This window comes from Abramis brama (assembly GCF_963993115.1).
Source record: "Abramis brama genome assembly, chromosome: 9".
Lineage (NCBI taxonomy): Eukaryota > Metazoa > Chordata > Actinopteri > Cypriniformes > Leuciscidae > Abramis > Abramis brama.
The window spans coordinates 30,796,929-30,818,175 of NC_139971.1; the positions used below are offsets into that span (position 1 = coordinate 30,796,929).

The 21,247-nt window shown below is 40.2% G+C and overlaps 2 protein-coding genes across 2 annotated transcripts; one reads left to right on the top strand and one right to left on the bottom strand.

Moving 5' to 3' along the window:
* The first annotated feature begins 10,259 nt into the window (after window positions 1–10,259).
* On the top strand, window positions 10,260–15,075 carry LOC311089609 (aldo-keto reductase family 1 member B1). The gene is made up of 10 exons (XM_084124406.1): window positions 10,260–10,566; window positions 11,127–11,297; window positions 11,394–11,510; window positions 12,923–13,000; window positions 13,083–13,199; window positions 13,601–13,713; window positions 13,888–13,975; window positions 14,057–14,140; window positions 14,327–14,409; window positions 14,809–15,075. The coding sequence occupies exons 1-10, from the start codon at window positions 10,477–10,479 to the stop codon at window positions 14,840–14,842; spliced, it is 975 nt and encodes a 324-aa protein (XP_083980532.1). The 5' UTR covers window positions 10,260–10,476; the 3' UTR covers window positions 14,843–15,075.
* A 555-nt stretch (window positions 15,076–15,630) lies between these two features.
* On the bottom strand, window positions 15,631–20,781 carry klhl36 (kelch-like family member 36). Its single transcript, XM_084124405.1, has 5 exons — window positions 20,667–20,781; window positions 20,331–20,413; window positions 18,579–19,652; window positions 17,441–17,598; window positions 15,631–16,474 (listed from the first exon to the last, which is right to left on the bottom strand). The coding sequence occupies exons 2-5, from the start codon at window positions 20,403–20,405 to the stop codon at window positions 15,892–15,894; spliced, it is 1,890 nt and encodes a 629-aa protein (XP_083980531.1). The 5' UTR covers window positions 20,406–20,413; window positions 20,667–20,781; the 3' UTR covers window positions 15,631–15,891.
* Window positions 20,782–21,247: the final 466 nt, after the last annotated feature.

The following is a 21,247-nucleotide window of genomic DNA, read 5'->3' on the forward strand; positions in this document are numbered from 1 at the left end:
GAAGGGTACGTGGTCCAGGCTTCACTGGTCGGGTTTCTGTGGATTCCTGTATGTCACTCCGGTCCTGTGACAACCACAATTCTGTGCTGTTGGATCGTGCGTCTGCTGGCAGGTGCTCAACCACGCTTGGGACATTACTTGCCCACTGACGAATATCGAAACCACCACTGGACAGAAGTTGGCGGAGTTTATCCACCAGTTGTTTTGCTTCCTCAGGTGACGGTAGGCTCTGCAAGCAGTTGTCCACATAGAAGTTTTTCTCTACCGTGGCTCTGACATCATCATTGGGCTTGCTGTGGTCCATGATGTGCCGTTGAAGGGCATAAATGGCACAGCACGGGCTACAGGTGGTGCCAAAGGGTAACACCTGCCACTCGTAAACATCAGGAGGTTTGGTTCTGTCGAGGTCCCGCCACACAAAGCGGAGGAGATGTTTGTCTTCAGGAAGAAGGCGGACCTGGTGAAACATCCCTTTGATGTCACCACTTATTGCCACTTTGTGCTCACGAAAGCGTAACAGTACGCCCAATAAGGATGGGCCTAACGCTGGTCCAGGCAGTAGGTAGTCATTCAAGCTGTGGCCTCTAAACTGGAAGGAACAGTTAAAAACCACACGATTCTTTCCATTATGTTGAACCATATGGTGAGGAATGAACCATGACTCACCCTCATCGTTGACTTCTTCAGGAGAAAGTTTGCATGCATAGCCAGAGACTTCAAGTTTCCTTATTTCTTCCTTGTATGCAGCAGCTTTAATGGAGTCCCTTTCCAGACGCTTCTCTGTACTCCTTAGGTTTGGCATTACAGCCTCTTTAGAAGCCTGAAGAAGAGCCATGTCTCTCTTGCGTAGGAGTGGTGTAGCATATCGGCTAACTCCATCAACCAATACTCTTGTGGTCTGAGTCTGTAGAAGGGTAAGAGCTTCTTGATCTTGTTTTGATCTTGTGACCAGCCCTTCGGATCTAATGGGGAGGATGTCGGCCTGCCAGAGTCTTTCGACATTCTGAAAAAGCTCCACCATTGAAGGATTAATAGTGATATGCAGACACTGCTGAGACTTCAATTTCTCTTCAAGAACTCGTGCTGGACCTTGCAGAGTCCAGCCTAGACGTGTTTTAATGGCTGCCGGACCCCCCGGTGGACCAAGGCGGACTGGTTCTATAGGGGTTATTAGGTGAGGATGGTCTGCTCCAATCAACAGCAGTGGGCTGGCTTTATGGATGGACTGAAGTGGTAGACCTCGCAAGTGGCTGTATTTCTGTTGAAGGGCTGCAACCGGATAAGAATGTTCTGCTAGGCTCAATGGGTCGGCTGTAAAGGCTCTCTCGATGAGATAGCTCTTATTAGGTTGAGAGGGTGTTGAGATCCTGAAGGAAACTGCTGTACCATGAAGCACTGTGATGTCCTGCCTTATAGTCCTCAATGCTAAGTCCTCTGACTGCCCTATGAGACCTAGTCTTTGAGCTGCAGACGACAGAAGGATTGTACGCTCTGAACCGTCATCGAGCACGGCATATGTGTCTAAGCTCTGACCCTTGTGTTGCAGGATGACTCTAATGACCTTAAGAAGGACTCGATTGGACCCTTCAGGCCTGTCCATGTACAGTGGTGTATTAGTAGAGCTGACAAGACAGGTGCCTTCCTTTGTTGGCTTATTCACATCGTGGAGGATTTGCAAGTGCTTACCATTGCACAAACGACACGGCTTCTTCAAAGTGCACTGCGCAGCTCGATGGGAGCGTCCACACTTCCAACATCTATTATTCGATTTTATCCAGTCAGTCACTTGGTCTTTGGAAAGTGTTTGGAAGAACGTACACTGGCTCAGGTAGTGGTCTTTGCCATCACAGTAAGGGCAGAAGGCGTTGCTTTTATTTATGGCTTTAGCTGGCTGTGTCAGCACCGATACTGATGGTTGATCTGCACCATGGAGTATTGTGGTTGGTTGATATTTCATCTTGGAATCCCTGCGGAAGTCTGTTCTTTGTTTGACTCTGTGAGCTTTGTCTCCACCAATACTTTCATGGTCCTGACACCATGACTCAAACTTGAGCCACTTAGCAAAGTCAAGGAGTGTGTACACAACACCTGGTTCATAACTCATGTGCCTTCTAAAGGATGACCGCAACTCTGGAGGTAGTTTAGTCAGGAGTCGAGCCACATGTGATCCACACCGTAATTCAACTTCTCCTTCTGTGCCCAGTGTATTCAGGAGACCTACCAGTGCCTGGATTTGTAGCGCAAAGCGTTCAAAGCCTGCAGTATCTCCAGAATGGACGTCTGGGGAGTCCATTACAGCAGCTATTCTATTTAGAGCAAGTTGGTGAGGTCGCCCATACCTCTCAGTGAGTGCTGCCATAGTGTCTGAATATGGAGTAAGGGAGTTCAAGAATGAATCTGCTATCAAGCGGGCTTCCATTAACTTTAAGTGATCAACTAGAACCTGGTACTTAAAAAGTTCCTTTGCGTCCTCTGGCAACAGATTACCCAAGGCTAACTTAAGGCGGGTGAATTCACCTGGATCTCGCCGGGAGAAATACGGTATAGTTGGCTGAGGACCTCTGTAGGTTGTCTCCTGTCTATTCACATTCATCTGCCACATTGGAGGGTTTGCTGGTAACCAGTTGGGCTGGACGGAATAATGCGCAGAGGGCATGGAGGGAGTAGGGGCTGAGCTATCCACCTCTGGCTGCTGTCGACCCGAGTAATGACTGTAGGGGTTATGTGTACTGGATGGAACCTGGGCTGTTACTCTACCAGTAGAAGGGGTGTCATCGTACTGATGTTGAACTGAAGGAGGAGCATGATGGTCATTACTGTCTGTACTATAAGGGTTTGTACTCTTCGGAGTAGGAATTCTGCGCGGTGCTGGTACTGGATGAGCACGGGCTGCTGGTTTAGGCACAGGTCTTTCTGACTCCATGTAAATGGTTCTAGGTGAGGGCACCGGAGATGTTTGGGCTATATACTGTTGTTTAGCAATGGGAGATGACCTTTGACTTGATTGACTCCTCATGAACATGTCTTGCATACCTTGTTGGATTTCTGTCAATCGTCTGATCTCTTCCCTCATTGATAATTGAGATTGACGAAGCTCTCTATTCTCTTTTTCAAGGTCATGCACTGTCTTGTGAAGTTCCAGAGGTAAGGAATGGCTATAGTCATCTTGTGCACTCCACTGGTCTTTAAGAAACCATGACTCTGTTTGTGGACTCTTTACCTCTAAAGAATCAGGTGTTCCACTTTCAGCTCCTTCTTCTAATCTGTAATCTAGGGATGTCCATTGTTTATCTTCTCGCCCACGTGTCTGCTGTGCTATCTGTCTGAAAGGTACAGTTACTTGAGTGTTCGCTGGATACTGAACTTCGAAGTCTTGGAGGTATGCTGGCTGACGAACTGAACGTCTAGGCCGTGCACCTTGGATCTGATATTCTATACTCTGGGGTTCTGACATCCTGGGTCCAGTGTAAACATTCTTATCCGGCTCGAAGGACCATGTGAAAAGGATTTCGTTCTATATGTGCACTAGTTCAGGTGGGTGCGTGTTCGCATTGGTGCGTCGGTCAGGACACCTGAGGCAGGATTCAGTTCCCAGAATTGAATACAATTATTCAGAAATGACAGCACAGTCAGACCACAGGGCATTTATTGATCAAAAGTCTCATATGGTGGACATTTATATAGATGTGGTCTGTGAATAACAAAGATAACAATGAGAAGACAGTAATAACAATAACTTTCCACAATTGGCTAGAAACAATCATTTTCTCGAAGTATATGTACTGAAAAAACATTACTGTAGTACTATGCAGTGTCACTAGATGGCGCATGAAGCGCACGGAAGGAAAGTAGGCTAAAGGTCATTCTAATTTCACTCAGCACGGTAAATGTGACGATCGACAAGTAATTAACAATCCACTAATATACAATATCAAATACTATAAGTTTACAACCTACAAACATCACTTAATATCACTGAATGATGAATTAAACTTAGTAAGGCAGCAATACAGAAAATGAACTTGTACACGGGAATTGCTACTGTATACTCTGCTCGCGCGAGTTAACAAGCAAGCGATAACAGACCAATAAGTCATAAATTACTTGTCTAACATAAATATAGAGTCACCTAGTAAATACAGCAAATTGAACTTACATATTTTCAATGACTCACGAAAGGGAATGTCCACTTTATGATTAACGATCGCTACTGTTTCCTCAGCCTCAGAAACTTAACTCTCATCTGTCTTCAGCAGGCATAAACTATCTGACGTCACGCAGTGAAGAGCACGCTTATTGGCTGTCTTCTTAACAGTAATAGAACAACTAGCCAGCTCTTCTCAACTTTTCGTTTAACGCTAGCCATTTTGCTGTCCTGAACACTGACAGTTCTCTGAGCATGCGTTGTCTGTCACTGCTTGATCTCGAGCATGTCGGGTGACGAAAATTCTGCAAATATAGTTCGTTTTATAACTAATTATCAATTTTTTACTGAAAAAATCAACAAAATACTAGATGCAGACATGTTTTTATTTTCCAAAAAGCAATTTAAAAAAATAGGCCATGACGACTTTTGGGGATTGCCTCATAAGGCCGGTTCAAGTAGTGGGGGGCAGAGGGGCTGGAGGACCAGTAAAAGTGGGGTGGCGGGCCTGAGTCGGCCCGCGGGCCTTAGTTTGGTGACCCATGATCAAGACTATTGGTCCTCCTAGTTGTCAATCATTCTGGTGATATGTCTACATAAGGCCGTCGTACGTGCTCGTCCCTAGGTAGTTTTCGCTTTCTGCGCATGCGCACTTTCAGGTGTATGTGTGGTGAGCTACGGTTTCAGCCATTCATTGAAGCTCGCCGTTCTCACCGGGTTTTTTCAAAATGTCTGAGGGTCGCAAGAGAAAAAGTGTCTACGAATTGTATGACAAGAAGAGAAAGGCCTCTGAAGAAAGAAACAAGACCTGAGTGTTTTTGGGAGAATATTTCACACGCTGGCGTGCGCTAAAAACACAGGTTGGGCTTCCCACTGATGCCTCAGTCGCGAAGTTTCTACTCGACAGGTAAAGTTTGGCATGTTATTTGGAGAAATCCATTTAAAATCACTGCTAGTAAAAGTTAATGTAAGCTATGATTAGCGATGCTAGCCCTGGCACAAGTCACGCTCCGCACAGACACGGTAAACATCTCAATTTGTCTAAAGTAACTTAGCCTTATGACCAAATGGTAAAAGGTATCACGTTGAAATGTTCTAAAACCTTGTATGTTCATTTTTGATAATTCCAATGTGTTCACCATAGTATTTATTACACAAATGCAACAAGCTACTTCTCCATTGCAGATCATGTCTCAAGTCCTCCTCACGCAATCGATCAGTATAATAAGTAAATAAAACACGGAAGGGCATTTGACATTTTGCCTTGCATGAATGTTTTTGAGTTAGTTTATAATTTGCAACATAATTGTGCCACCAAACGTGACTAGCCAAATTTGGATGCCCTTCCAAACAATCTACTATGAGCCATGCCGACAGCAACTTGTAAACAGAGCGTGCACGAGGAGAACTAGGCTCGTGCATGCTCTCTCGTGCACACGTTTAATAGGCGTTCCCTCTCAGGAGCAGGTAGAGTGTTGCGCATGTGCAAAAAGTGGAGAGGGCGGTTCTTTTCTAAAATTCGGGAAAATCCTCCACTATACCTTTAAAACAAAGTGTGAAGAAAACAAAAAATTAGTTTTGAAGACAAAAACGAGAACACCTGACCTGGGGTGCGTTTCCCGTACAACTATATAGCTCGCTGCTTAACTACCATAGTACGATGCATCGTTGGAGAATCAACTAGCTAGTCACGACTGTTTCCCGAAACCGTCTGTCGCAAAGTATCGTTCAACCACGTTGGTTTATGACGTCTCGCACGTGGTGGACTAATAACTTATTTTAATTAATCTGTTTGAGATCGAATTAACGCTAGATTTTGTCATATAAGTTACAGACATGGCATCTGAAGACCATTTCTAATTTTTCTGAGTTATTTTGCTTTATTACCAGACTCAATATTTGGCTCGTTCTTACATAGTAGAGCACGTTCGCACATGCGCAGTCTTCAAAAACGGTGCTTTAAATCTCTTTACAAACTAAAAGACGTAAATTACATTTGTATGTAGCCTATTCTAAATAAATAACACGGGTTGTACTGAATGACGGCTATTGCTTGCTGGGTCAGCTTGCTTATTTTGCTAAATATAAGGATTTATTCAGTCTACATCTCATGTAAACTAGAAACTATGCTTCTAACGACAGCTCGAGAGCTGTGTACTGTGTACTTGCTCTCGTTCCAACCACACAAGTTTGCGATGCTGTTTGCGAATGTTCGTTGGAACGATGGTTTCGGGAAACACCAAATCGTTGAACTATGCTGATAACGACGGAACTTGCGACCATAGTTGACTAACGATGCTTTCGGGAAACGCACCCCTGGGCTGCCCCTTCAGCCCTGAACAAAAAGTTTAAAAACGTATTTTAAACAGAAACGGTGGTACGTTGAACACCCTGTTCTGATGACGCAAGAGTTGCAACTATGGCTGAGAAGGCAATTCTTTGTGTTCTTTTTGAAGAATTTTCAGAGCCTGATGAAATCGGTATAAATACGTATTTAATACTACAAAATAGGCTCGATGTTACAGTCACTGCCCTTGCCGTCCAGAATAAAAGAGAACATCCCAGTCGAGTGAAGGGATTTGTGGAAACTAACAAAACAAAAGCAAACAAACTAATAAATAAATAAACAAGGAGGCGTTTCTCTGACTGGATGTTCTTACTCCATTTTTGGCCTATACTGGCACTAAAAGAGGAGTATGGGAAATCCAGTTCTCATTAATATTCATAAACTCATTACCATAGCTATTCTTACCTGTAAAAATTACAAGATATCTGTAATACTATTTTCACTAGTTAAAATGCTAATTCTTGATATCAACAATTGAATTTCAACTAGTAAAAACTATAATTCTTAATATCTGTAATTGTATTTTCACTGTGTGTATATATGTATATAAACATGTTTTTTTTATTTATACAGTTTAAAGTTACAGGGACAGTGCACATTAATAAACATTTATGTAAATGTGCCAGTTTAGCCAACTTGGCTAATTTTCAACTGTAGTCCCTGGGCAGGTGTGATGTCAGGTCCAATACATTAAAACAATCAACAATACTTATACATACATTAAATCGCATTTCATAAAATACATAAAGTACATTCAAACAAGGACAACAAAACATAGAACACGACAAAGCACGCTTCAGGTGATTTAAATAACTAAAAAGTATGGGCACACACTTGATTGTCTTTTAACCATGATTTTAAGTTAATTTTAAATGACCAGTATGAATCACAGTCTCTGATAGACGTAGGCAAACTGTTCCATGTGCGAGCTGCTCTCACTGAAAAAGCTGACTGTCCAAAGGCAGTTCTCCTCATTTGTATTACACAATCACCTCTTGACACAGACCTGGTGTGTCTAACAACAGTTGTTTTCTGCTTTATAAAAGCAGCAAGTGGGGGAGGAGTTAAGCCATGTACAATTTTATAAACAAGACAAACATCTCATTTAGATTCATGACTTACAAGCTCAAACAGTAGAGTGTTGGTGTTCCCAACGGAACCCAAGGTCATGGGTTAGATTCCCAGGGAAAGCAAGAACTGATAAGAAAGTAAATGTGTACCTTGAAATGCAATGTAAGTCGCTTTGGATAAAAGCGTCTGCCAAATGCATAATTGTAATGTAAACAGGCATTTAATGACTTTCTGGAAACTCCCACTACATGATCCGTGTGACCAGAGCAAGAGGAGTGTAACTACAATGAGGAGTGAAGCTGGAACAAGAGGCAAATGGGTAAATAAAGAAATAGATGTACATAATTGTAAAATAGATGTACATTTTTTGCAAACAAATTTCTTTTCTTTTTTTTATAGGGTCAGTCCCTGCAGCCCATTGATGAGTTCTTCCTGTTCATGATCCACCTCTCAGTTGGTCTAACAACACAGCGAGATCTGGCCCACAGATTCAACATTCATCAGTCTACAGTTATTCCTGGGTAAATGTTTTGTACACTGTTCTTGGCTCTGTCTGGTTCATCTACCCATGGCTCATCTACCCAATGAGTTCTATGACTACCCAGACACACAAGTGGTGATCGACTGCATTGCCAAACTCCATCCTCTCTCCTGCTTCAAAGTGAAGTCTTCTCTAATTACAAGTCCCACTGTACCTTCAAGGGGTTAATCGGCATGGCACCAAATGGTGTGGTCACCTTTGTGTCATCCCTGTATGCAGGATCTGTCAGTGACAAGGAGCTTTTTGAGCAGTCTGGGATTGTGTCTGTTGAAACCTGGAATGGCAATAATGGTCGACAAAGGTTTTCTTGTTGATGACTGTGTGCCAAGCAAAGTCTACAGACCTGCTTTCCTGTCAAAAAGGAAACAGATTACGGCTGATGAGGTGAGGAAGACACAGTCCATTGCTCGGCTGAGGGTCCACGTCGAGCGTCTCATCCGCAGGGTGAAGGAACAGAAGCTGTTCGACACAGTCATCCCTCTTTCCATCACAGGGAGCATCACCCACCTGTACACAGTTGCTTGCCTCCTTGTAAATTACCAGAATGGCCCCTTAGTAAAAGCATGGGCAAAGGATTAAAGACAAAATAACATTGGTTGGGGATTTTGTTCAAATATAAAAAATATAAACGTGTATATAAATAACTTTGTACATTTGCACTGCAGGAATGTTAACATGTAAATATAAATAACTTTAGACATTTGCACTGCAGGAATGTAAACATGTAAATATAAATAACTTTGTACATTTGCACTGCAAGACTGTAAACGTGAATATAAATAACTTTGTACATTTGCACTGCAGGACTGTAAACATGTAAATATAAATAACTGAGATACAATATTAAACGATTATTTGTCTTTTTACATCTGTAGGCATATTGGCAGGTAAAAGTAAAGAAAGAAATGGTCAGCTTTCTCTCGAATGGTCTGAAACATTTTGATGTCTTTGTATATGCGCTGGATCATCATGTCATCCTCTGCATAAACGACAAAATCACACCAGTCCAATCCTGAGATCAGCATTTGTCCTTGAACTTGCCAATAGTACGCATGCTGTTGTTTCAGTTCTGGTGTGCCATTGAGAAATTTAAGGTAAGGACAGTCCACGTAACTTTTGACATTGGGACATTTAGGGTAAAAAATGGGGGCTAACAAAACCAGCAATGCAAGTTTGAGAGGTGGCACCCCGACAAATCTTGCGAGAATCACGACTTGCTTTATGGCACGACGTCACATACATCAACAACATATGAAGCAGCCTCTGGAAGACACTAGCACGCATTTCAGACTTGAATCATGGCAGAGTCAACGAAGAAAGCGCGGTCGGAAGAGTGCAGAGACGGCTCTGCGTGAGTGGTATTTACGACAGTAACGTTAAATACAAGTACTCCACAGCGACTCTAGGGGTCGCTGTTTGAGAAAAACAGAAACTGCATAGTGTGCCTTTAAGGATTGCTATAGCCTACAAATACATTAGAGGAGGTGGAGACTTTTTTATTATTAGTATTTTTTTACCACTTCTTACACTCTCTTACTTCCTCAAGATGTGAAAATCAGGTGGATTTGTGAGAAATCCCTGTATGGTTGACTAAGTTTTTAAGGTTTCTTAGACAAATCAAAACCTATTGCTGGAATGATTTGGGCAGATTTAAATGCTTTTGTGTCAGTGTGCTGCCCTCGAGTGTTTGATGCACAAATTGCAGAATACAAAGCTTTGCTCTTTTTTTTATACCTTTTTAAAAGGTAATTAAAGGTGAAAGGTGAAAACTTAATTTTTTTTACCCTTTAATTTAGGTTTCAGTATCTTTGCGGGGACTTTCCACAGACGTAATGATTTTTATACTGTACAAACTGTATTTTCTATCCCCTAACCCTACCTCTTCCTCTAAACCTACCCATCACAGAAAACGTTTTGCATTTTTACATGTTCGAATAAGCATCGTTTAGTATGTTTAATAATCCATTTCCCTTGTGGGGACTGCTGGTAATCCACAATGTAGGTGATCACAGGTTTTACTATCCTTGTGAGGATATTTGATCCTCACAATGTAGGTTAAACAAGTACACACACACACACTCTCTCTCACACACGAGGAAGTAACACAGGGTCACATGAGCTCTAAGGTCACCTTCACACAATTGTGCCAAAAGCCTGTAGGAAACGCGTACAGGAACAATAGTGGTAAATTATCTGCACACACGCACATACACACTACTGACACACTCCTTGTCAAGTTCAATGATTAACTGGAAAGATAAAGAGAAGGCAGGTCTGCTTAAACTGCAAAGAGGAAGATATGAGCTAGAATAGAGAGAGGAAAAGGACAGGAAAGACAAGTCAGTCCACTTAGCTGCTACTCATTGCACTTACATGGAGGAGAGAGCCGGACAACCTAGGACGATTGAACTAAATGATGGCACACGCATGCCACTACTGGGACTTGGAACATGGAAGCCAGAGGTAGCATTCCATTTCTATAATGGCCTCATACTAACTACATATATAGGATAAATTCAGATCAATCTGGAAACTTTTTTTTTACATTGAAATGACTCTTAGATGAGCATTCAGATTTACCTGAATAGGGGGAAGGGGACATTACAAGGTCTAGTTGTCACATTGGTAAGTTATATGGAAAACTACAAGAACTACAAGTTTTGTTCCACAAATGCCAGCAGTAATTTTTATGTTAGGCTATAGGCTATTCAATGACAGGTTTCCATTGTGACAACATGTCCCATCTCCCATATGTGTGTGTGTGTGCAATATATGCTTGTGTGTTGTTATTATTGTTATATATGTAATTATTAATTGCTTGTCTTTCCCTGTATCTTTTAATTTAGTTTTTTTCCCTTGTTTTAATTTTGTGATTTCTGTTTCTTAATACATTACCAACATATGCATTACACTTTTTCAGGACCAAAGGACAGCCATATTGTAATGTTTAATAGTGTAATAATTGCATTATCTTATGCAACAGAAACTAGCAATGATTTAATGTTTTACAACATGGTAAACAGGCCACTGGCCCAGATATGTGTCAAAGGGCAGTTGAGGCAGCGATCGCTGCTGGATATCGGCATATAGATACAGCCTACAGCTACCGGAATGAGACAGAGGTGGGGAAGGCCATCCAGTCAAAGATACAGCAGGGCATCATCAGACGCCAAGACATGTTCATAGTCAGTAAAGTAGGTTTAAGTTATGTTGGTGATCTAAGGTGAAATAGACACATTTAAAAGGAGCAAAAACATCATACATGCAATAACGATGCCTCTCTTTTCCAGCTGTGGTGCACTGACCATGCTTCTGAAGACATTCCAGTTTGCTTAAATAAATCTTTAAATGACCTTCAGCTAGACTACCTGGACCTCTACCTAATTCACTTTCCAGTAGGACTTAAGGTAATACAAGAATCAGTGGCCTCAAAATTCTTTGGACACTTAAGTCACACTTAAAAATAATTTATATCAATGCATCTGATTCATATATACACTACATTGCCAAAAGTATTGGGACACCCCTCCAAATCATTGAATTTAGGTGTTCCAATCACTTCCATGCCACAGTTGTATAAAATCAATCACCTAGGCATGCAGACTGCTTCTACAAACATTTGTGAAAGTATGGGTCGCTCTCAAAAAAGCTCAGTGCATTGTACAGTGATAGGTTACCACCTGTGCAATAAGTCCATTAGTAAAATTTCCTCATATATTCCTCTGTCAGCTGTAAGTGGTAGTATAACAAAGTCTAAGCAATTGGGAGCAACAACAACTCAGCCAAGAAGTGGTAGGCCACATAAAATCACAGAGCAGAGTCAGTGCATGCTGAGGTGCACAGTGCGCAGAAGTCACCAACTTTCTGCAGAGTCATTAGCTACAGACCTCCAAACTTTGTGTGGCCTTCAGATTAACTCAAGAACAGTGTGTAGAGAGCTTCATGGAATGGGTTTCCATGGCCAAGCAGCTGCATCCAAGCCTCAGGCTACATCACCAAGTGCAATGCAAATGTCAGATGCAGTGGTGCAAGGCACGCCGTCACTGTACTCTTCACGCTTCTCTATCTGGCAATCTGATGGAGTCGTCTGTGTTTGGCGGTTGCTAGGAGAACGGTACTTGCCTGACTGCATTGTGCCAAGTGTTAAGTTTGGTGGAGGGGGGATTATGGTGTGACAATTTGACAATTTTTGTCCCCCCAAAAAACTTTGTGGGAACAGTTTAGGGATGAAACATGTTCCATCTTCCTGTTACATCTTCCTGTTCCAACATGACTGTGCAGAGCACCTTTGGGATGAATTAGAGCGGAGACTGCGAGCCAGGCCTTCTCGTCAAACATATCAGTGTCTGACCTCACAAATGCGCTTCTAGAAGAATGGTAAAAAATTCCCAATAAACACACTCCTAAACCTTGTGGAAAGTCTTCCCAGAAGAGCTGAAGCTGTTAAAGTTGCAAAGGGTGGGCCAACTCTTTTTTAAACCCTATGGATTAAGAATGGGATGTCATTAAAGTCCATGTGCATGTAAAGGCAGATGTCCCAAAACTTTTGGCAATATAGAGTATAATTCATCCATTTTAAGTGTGATTTAAGTGCCCAAATAGCTTTTTACCTCTCTACATGAATATCAAGATCAACATCAAATGTATTAGTAGCCTCCCAAACATGGAGTGTTCAGTTTCTCACAGTTATAAAAAAAAAAAAAATAATGTAGTTGAATTATGTTGCCTTAACATCCATCACATTTTTAATCTACAAATTAACTTATTTCTTGTATTAAAGTTAAAATATACTTTTTGTTTGCTTTATAATAACTTACAGAAAATGGGCGATGAGCTTTTCCCAGAAAAGGATGGAAAGATGCTTACAACTGACATAGACTATGTTGATGTCTGGAAGGTAATGCTAACCGCTAATGCTAAACACTCAGCATATAATGAAAAAACGTTGCTAATGATGAGTGTGCTGCCGTCTCTTTCAGGGAATGGAAGCTCTGAAAGCCACAGGAAAGGTGAAAAGTATTGGTGTGTCTAACTTCACAATCGAGCAATTAGAGAGATTGCTATATGTGGCCAAAATCCCACCTGCTGTTAATCAGGTGCATGTACATCATATGATTGTCTACCAAGTTGTACATCAAATGAGGTTTGGATTTGCTATGTTCACGCAATGTCGTGCATAATTAAGAGATGACACAACACATGACTTTCTACTCGGAGTTGTTCATGTCCTCGGACTCAAAATTAACGACAAAACGACTAAATTAATATGCTGTGGTCATGTCAGCGATCACATGGTACAAGTCGGAGTTTACAAGCGATAATTTCAAGTTTTAAGAGGATGTAAACGCTTTTTACAAGTAGGAATCTCAATTACAGTAACTCTGACATGACGCACCTTTAAATAAGGAACTATGAGTCATTAAATAATATAGGCATACATATTCAGTATATAGATAATTGTTATTAACAACATTGTAAATAGCTGTTTGTTTTACAGGTGGAGCTTCATCCTTACCTGGTTCAGTCTGATTTGATTGACTACTGTAAGTCCAAGAACATTGCTTTAACAGCCTACAGTCCATTTGGCTCACCTGGGAGACCTTTAGAATTGTAAGTTTAAACTAGCTGTAGCTGTAAGTGTACAAAGACAATTTAAACACGAGTCGGGTCTAAATCTTATCAAAGCAAATGAGAAGGGTGGGAATGATGAGTCCATTAAAGGTTATAACCTAAACATCAGATGATATTTTATACAATTCTTTATTCATTTCCTTACCTCTGCAGCCAAAGAGGAGATACGGATCCCAGGACATTACTGGAGGATCCTGTTGTCGGGGATATTGCCAAGAAGCACAGACGGACCCCTGGACAGGTAATACCTTTCTACGATTACAAGTATCGTAATCCACTTTTCTCTTTTTGGGTTTTAATGTTGTATTTGATTGTCCTGCAGGTTCTATTGAGGTATCACATTCAACAGAGCATTGTAGTGATCCCAAAGAGTTTGAAACCCCATCACATTTTAGAGAACACAAAGGTAAACTTCTGAATATTCCATTTATTCCAATATTACATCATTTCTCCAAATGATGTCAGCTGTAACCTTGAGCTTTCATCTAAGCAAAATTTCCAGTCGCATTTTGATCAAAATGAGGGTGTATTTTAAATACTGTAAAACTATGAACTATTGTAACTACTATCCCTATTATGTGTCTGTGTGCAGATCTTTGATTTCACTCTGGATGAAGAGGATATGAATGCTCTAAGCTCTCTGAATCGAGGCTGGAGGGCCTGCATCATTACACAGTAAGATAATATGTTATTCTACTTGCCATATGAAACTGTAAACACTTCTAAAAAAGTAGGTGTACAGTAGTGTTACATGTTTATAGTTTCAAAAATAAAAACTTTTATTTTGCATTTAAACAATTTTGTGTAAAAACGTCTTAACTTGAGAAATCAACAAGGAGATGTTAAAAAAGCAGCTGATATTTCTTCCAATCAATTATTTTGGAAATGGAAGGTCACATTAAATGCATTGCATTGTGGGATACAATGTTGCATGCAGTGACTGTAGTATACTGCATTTTGGCAAATAGTAGATAATGTGGGTATTTTGTTCATACAGAGAATTCACTGAATACTTAATGCTGTAAACAAACATGGCTAGCAAGCAGTTAACTGGATAGTGTTATTGCTCCTCAGATTGGAACCACATCCCTTCTACCCCTTCAAGTGAAATGCTGTTAGTCTTAGATGATTAAGAACCCACCTAGAGAAAAGTGACCAAGCACTTCTGGAGGTTGGAGTAAAGAAGATACTGTTTTTGATCGTTAGGTTCAGGTATTCATATGTGTATAGATAAACGACAACATTTTAAGGCACTGGAATAAAATATTTTTGAAAAACACTCACAGATGTCATTACTGTAACTTCATTAGTTTAAAATAAAGCATCAATGCATACACTACCATTCAAAAGTTTGGGGTCTGTTAGAATTTAAAAAATATATATTTTTGAAAGAAGTCTCTTATGTTCACCAAAGCTGCATTTATTTGATCTAAAATACTGTTAAAACATTAATATTGTGATTATTACTATTTAAAATATCATATTTCTATTTGAATACATTCTAAAATGTAATTTATTCCTGTGATGGCAAAGGTCAATTTCAGCAGCCATTACTCCAGTCTTCAATGTCACATGACCCTTCAGAAATCATTTTATATGCCAATTTGGTGATCATTTGAAAACAGTTGTGCAGCTTAATACTTTTTGCAGAATTCAAGATAATTTTTTTCAGCATTCTTTGATGAATAGACATTTCAAAAGACCAGCATTTATTTGAAACAAATATTTTGTAACAATTAAAGTTTATTTCTCTAGGTCTGAATTAAAGTAGTAATTATTATTATTATTTAAATCTTACTGACCCCAAACTTTTGAATAATATTGTACTTAAAATCATAAAATGAAAATTTCACTCAAAAAAAAAAAAAAAAAAAAAACCCGGTGGAAACAGTCATGTAAAATGGTCACTTCAGGGTGTTTTAATTGTAACTGAGAACTCCAAAAAAGCTTGTAACAAAAACTACAATATTAGTTTGTGCTTTTCAACTTCGATTCATAGTCTAACATATCACAGTATCTCCTGCTGACCTCTTTTTAAAAGGATCTGAGAGGCAGCCAATGGCATCAGGCTTATGTCAACCTACATTCAGAAAGTCAGTACTCTCATGAAAGTGTTCTTCAGATCACTTTTTTGAATCCAATAAGTGCCCCAGACAATCACCTGTGTTGCTGTTGGCTGGAATTCTGTTTGTCTCTCTCTGTGTGTCCTGAGGTATGACCCTCTATACTATTGGTTTGCTGGGGTCTGACAAGGCACACACACGCCGAAGCTCCAGCAATGTGCTTCGGTAGATTTGGACCCAAGACCCACTGGCCCTTGTCTGGACAAAACACTTGAGTGCCCTGAGAAAAGTCCATGGCCTCCCAGGTGTACCCTCCCAGTACATAGATCTTTCCATCCAAGACCGCCACCCCTGCCTCACTGTTAGGGTACCTGAGAGGGGCTATCTTGGTCCATTGATCAGTCTGCGGGTCAAAGGCCTCCACTCCCAACACGTCAAAACGCTCCATGCTGTCCTCATGGTCATCACTGCCCCCGATGACAAAGATTCTGTCCACCAGAGACGCCATAGAGTGCCAGCCTCGCGCCAAGATCATGGCCTGTCGTTCCGTCCACGTGTCTGCAGTTTTAGGGTCATAACTTAGCATGTCACGTCTGTACGGGCCAATCTGGTAATCATGACCCCCAGAGATGTAGACGATGCCCTTGAGAATAGTCCCAGCATGACCATATGTGAATCTATGAAAGAAGATTAAAAAAGTTTTTTAAAGAAAAGTTTTAATAATAACATTTGACAGTTTTTTTTTTTTTTTTTTTTTTTTTTATTTTAAATTGAACATGAGAAAGGATGAGATTTGAGCCACTTTTATGGTATTTTTTGGTTAATATTTACACAAAAGTTTGTCAACCCCAATAAATTACCTTTAGAATCAGAATCAGAATCAGCTTTTATTGCCAAGTACAACATGTACAAGGAATTTGTCCTGGTGCACAGGTGCATAAAAATTATAAGAAAACAAGGAATAAAAATATTATAAATAAAAATAGACAACTATTTTAAAATGTAACTTTACATTAGTGTAATGTGTGCAAAAGAAAAGAAGGTGCAGCATAGTAGACTGAGTAGTGTGTGATTAATGTAACATGTATGAAACAGTGTTGATGAGGCCAGTTGCAAATGGAAAGAAACTGTTTTTGTGGCGTGAGGTTTATGTTCCACAGTGGAAAGAAAGTCCAATGTGATTAAATGACATGAACGTGAGTGAGATGCTATTAATTTGTGACAGTACCAAGTGCACTACCATTCAGAAATTTGGTGTCGGTACGATTGAATTCAGTTTGAAAAAGTCTGCATTTATTTGATTTTCTATTTTAAAATGTAATGTATTCATGTGATGACAAAGCTGAATTTTCAGCATCATTACTCCAGTCTTCAGTGTCACATGATCCTTCAGAAATTATTCAAATATGCTGATTTGTTGCTCAAGAAACATGTATTATCAATGATGAAAAACAGTTGTGCTGATTAATAGTTTTTTGAAAACCATGAAATTTTTTTATTAAAAATTCTTTGATGAATAGAAAAGTCAAATAAAAATATTAATTTACTTAAAAAAAATACAAAATCTTACCTTTTGAACAGCAGTATACAGTGTGGATTCAAAATACATATCCACATAAACTGGTGCAAAAAACCCAACCAACCTGGGCAATCCTGCAACATAGGCCCAGTAGTCCTCAACAGGATGGTACACTTCAACAGAAGACAAAGCACCGCTATCATTGCGTCCCCCAACGGCTATAAGACAGTCTCCCATGGTTCCCAGATAGAAATCCACACGCCGCTGATTCATAGGGGCACCCTGCAGATCAGAAAAACACTCGGATTAACATTCAAACTCTGGTACAATTCTCTACTTGTCTCATGCTTGCTAATTATTATTATTTTAATTAACACTTAATTTGTCATTTTATATCTTCATCTATATTATTTATCTATAAAATTAAAGGTCATGTAATAACTGTAACTTCACTCTCCACCAATTTCACTTCAACATCCACCTAGACAAACCTCAAGCAACTGATTTCCTAACTCTTCTAGCCTTGTTTTACTTCACAAGAGAGCACACCACTGCGACTCGCAAAGCAGGCAAAAAGATAGATCTCATCCTCACAAGTCCACTACATCTTTCTGACCACTTCTTTCACCAGTTCTCAGTCACTTTGCGTTCATGCTCACCACTGAATCCTCCTCTGGTCACCTTTCGCCATAAACTCCGTTCTCTCTCCTACACACTTTTCCTCACTGGGCTCTGCATCCCTCCCACTAACCACTTCTCACTCCATTGCGGCCAGAATTCGAATTTAAGGCTTTAATACGGGCTTTCAGAACTACCACTGGATCAGGACCTCCCTACCTCAATTCTCTCCTACAGGATTATACTCCCTCCCACCAGCTAAGGTTCACTGAATGAGCGACGTCTTGTTGTTCCTTCACAAAGTCACCCTTCAAAACTTTCACACTCTCTGGTGGAATGAGCTGCCAACTTCCACCCAAACCACTGACATTTTTCAAGAGGTAGCTAAAGACACACTTCTTTCACAAGCACACAACTATAATTCTCAGCATTTCTTCTCTATTTATCCCATAAATGTACACATTTGACAGTAAATTGTTTTTGAGTTTGGATGAAGACAAAATTATGTAGTAATAAACACATAAATAGTAATAAATGTATTAATAAAAATATGAAAATAAAGAGTGATTAGCCATAGTCTGGAGCCCTGCTGTTGAAACTTAAACATGGCTGACTTTTTAAACTGTCAGAGTGAAGCTCATTACCTTAACCCACACGTTGCTTCGGGGGTCGTATCGATACAGCAAGTTGCTTGCAGAATCTCCCCCATTGTCCCGCGAGGAGCTCCCACCTGCAGTGAAGATAAATCCCCCCAAAACTGCAACGCAGTGGTGACTCCTCTGAGCTGGCAGCTGTGTCTCGACAACCCACTTTCCTGCTTCTTCATCCAGCCAGCACACCTCGGCACTCAACTCCTCTCCACGTTCAGACACCTCCCCTCCCACCAACAGCAGGCGCTCCACACCTCCTCGAAGGCCTGTGCGTGTTGTCTGGAGAACAGGTTGGGCGCTCAGTCTCGTGTGGTAGCCCACTGCTTCCTCCACTAATGCCTCACAGCCTGCGTCCGGAGGCAGCAGGGAACGTATGGCTGGCAATATGCGCCCTATGAGGTCATCTGGTGGGATGAGAGCTAAGCGAATGTTGGAGAGAAGCTGCTGGGCGAACGCAAGACGTTCGGGTCTTTGACTCAACCACTGCAAGGTGACCTGCAGAAGAGCTTGCTCATTCTCGTGCTGCACCTGCTCATCTGCGAGGTAAGCACAAAGCTTGGGCAGCCGCACGTCTTGGAGGAACTCGGATGTGACGGAAAGCGTGGTGAAATGCTCCAGAATAAAGCGGTCTATGAAGGCATCCAGGCGGTCTAGACTATAAAGGAAGGCAAGCTCCTGAAGGTACAAGTAGTTGTCCTCACGTACCTCTTTCTCCAGATATTGGCAACAGAAATCTACAGCTCGCCACACCTGCAGCAAGTGAGCCGTTTCCAGGACGTAGTCGATGTTTCCACCATCGAGTGGCAACTCTCCGCTGTACAGGAAGTCCACTACTGCTTTAACACCAACGTATGAGGCTCCCACCAGCTCTACCTCTGCCTCGTGTTCCTCTCGCATGCCCAGGGTGAACATCGCCTGGAAGTAGGGGCTGGACACCGCAAGCAAAGCCCGATGTGCAGGGATCCGCTGGTCATCGGCCACCAGAACGACATCACACAGCTGGCCATGCTGTCTTTGCTCATTTAACCCTTGAAGGAGGTAGTTAGCCTGGTCTGCCCATCGATACACCTGTTGTGCATCAGAGTTAGTTAGTTCATGATAGTTTCAAGACACTATCAACAGACTTTTTTAAAGGTTCGATAAATATAAAACGTGCAGTTTTTCTTATCATCCCAATGTTTTAAGACTTTATACTGACACGTGTGCATGAGGTTTGTTAGCTAGTCATGTGACGTCAACATGGTCCATCATACAAAAGTTTTCTAGCAGACTGATATAACAGGAGTCTTCATTTCGTGTGAAAGCAGACGATTAACTTTAACCTTTAATTTACTATAAAAAGAAGAAAAAAGTATTGCTTTTATTAAAAATGCAATCATTGAGAATCAATAATTGAGTAACAATAAATGTTTATTTCATATTATGAATTTGAATTATTATTGAAAAATTATTAGGCCTATTTATAAAAACAAAATATGACAGGTTGCTGCATCAGTTATTTTATTATTATTTGTATACTATTATAGAATTTATTAAAAAAATTTAATTAGCTTTTATTTTTTTATTTTCTGTTTTAATTTTATCTTCAGTTTTAATTTTGTTATGTGCTTTTGTCATATCATTTTCAACTTATCTTCAACTTATTTCAGTTATTTTTAAGTTATATTTTATTGCAGTTTTATTTCAATCATCGAAAATGATTTTAATAATTTTAGTTAACAATAACAACATTACTGTTACGCATACCTTTGAATATTCACTTATTCTGTGAGGACGAGAAAGACGAGATTGCTTTCCAGTGTCCATTGTGTCACCTGCCATAGGACTCTCTGCAAAATATCGTTAAAAAAAGAAAAAATGATCGGGAGTAATTAAATGTAACCATGTATAAAACAATTATATAACGCTCAAAACAGGAACACACAAAGTAAAAAAGACAAAGGCTGAATACAAAAGGAAAGTGGTATTTACACATGCACAATAACTCGTGACTACGTTTCACTGATATTCAATTTAATTTTACATATTTTATCGATGCATCTTAGACAACAACCGTACAGTCAAATGCAGATATTATTTTACCATTTTTCCATTCTTTATCCGTATTAACTACTAGTTAAATAGGCTGCCCGTACGTGACTATAAACAAGTTTTGACCGTGGCACAGTGAAGCTGAGTTCTCTCTTCCGTGTTGACCTTTATTTCAAAATAAAAGTTTTTTTGTGCTCAATTTCGCCCTGAAGAAATTCAGACTGTACTGTCTACATACTACTACTCTATCTATCTATCTATCTATCTATCTATCTATCTATCTATCTATCTATCTATCTATCTATCTATCTATCTATCTATCTATCTATCTATCTATCTATCATTGTAAGTGTGTAGGCTATGCAACATGATAATAGGCCTAGCTAGGCATGTTGTTTTGAAATTAATTCTATTATGAATGAGAATTTCAAGGGAAGGGATATGCTTAACCATGTAAATAATTGTAAACTTTTATTTTTATATAAATATTTTTGTGTTATGTTTTATTTTCGGGTGAAATTTTACATTTATTGATGCCATTACCTATGGTAGGCTATTTCTCGTTGTAGCCTAATCCAAATATTACCGAAAAGAGCAGGATGAAGTGAACCCAGGTCCACAAGATGGCAGAG

Bases quoted from the DNA above. Each gene is read 5' to 3' on its own strand.
- LOC311089609 (XM_084124406.1), top strand. From the start codon at position 10,477: ATGGAGGAGAGAGCCGGACAACCTAGGACGATTGAACTAAATGATGGC. The intron at 11,511-12,922 runs GTAATACAAGAA...AATAACTTACAG, and splicing joins ACTTTCCAGTAGGACTTAAG to AAAATGGGCGATGAGCTTTT. The intron at 13,200-13,600 runs GTGCATGTACAT...TTTGTTTTACAG, and splicing joins TCCCACCTGCTGTTAATCAG to GTGGAGCTTCATCCTTACCT.
- klhl36 (XM_084124405.1), bottom strand. From the start codon at position 20,405: ATGGCAGGTGACACAATGGACACTGGAAAGCAATCTCGTCTTTCTCGT. The intron at 19,653-20,330 runs GTATGCGTAACA...GATGCACAACAG, and splicing joins GAATAAGTGAATATTCAAAG to GTGTATCGATGGGCAGACCA. The intron at 17,599-18,578 runs GTAATGAGCTTC...TCTGATCTGCAG, and splicing joins GAAGCAACGTGTGGGTTAAG to GGTGCCCCTATGAATCAGCG.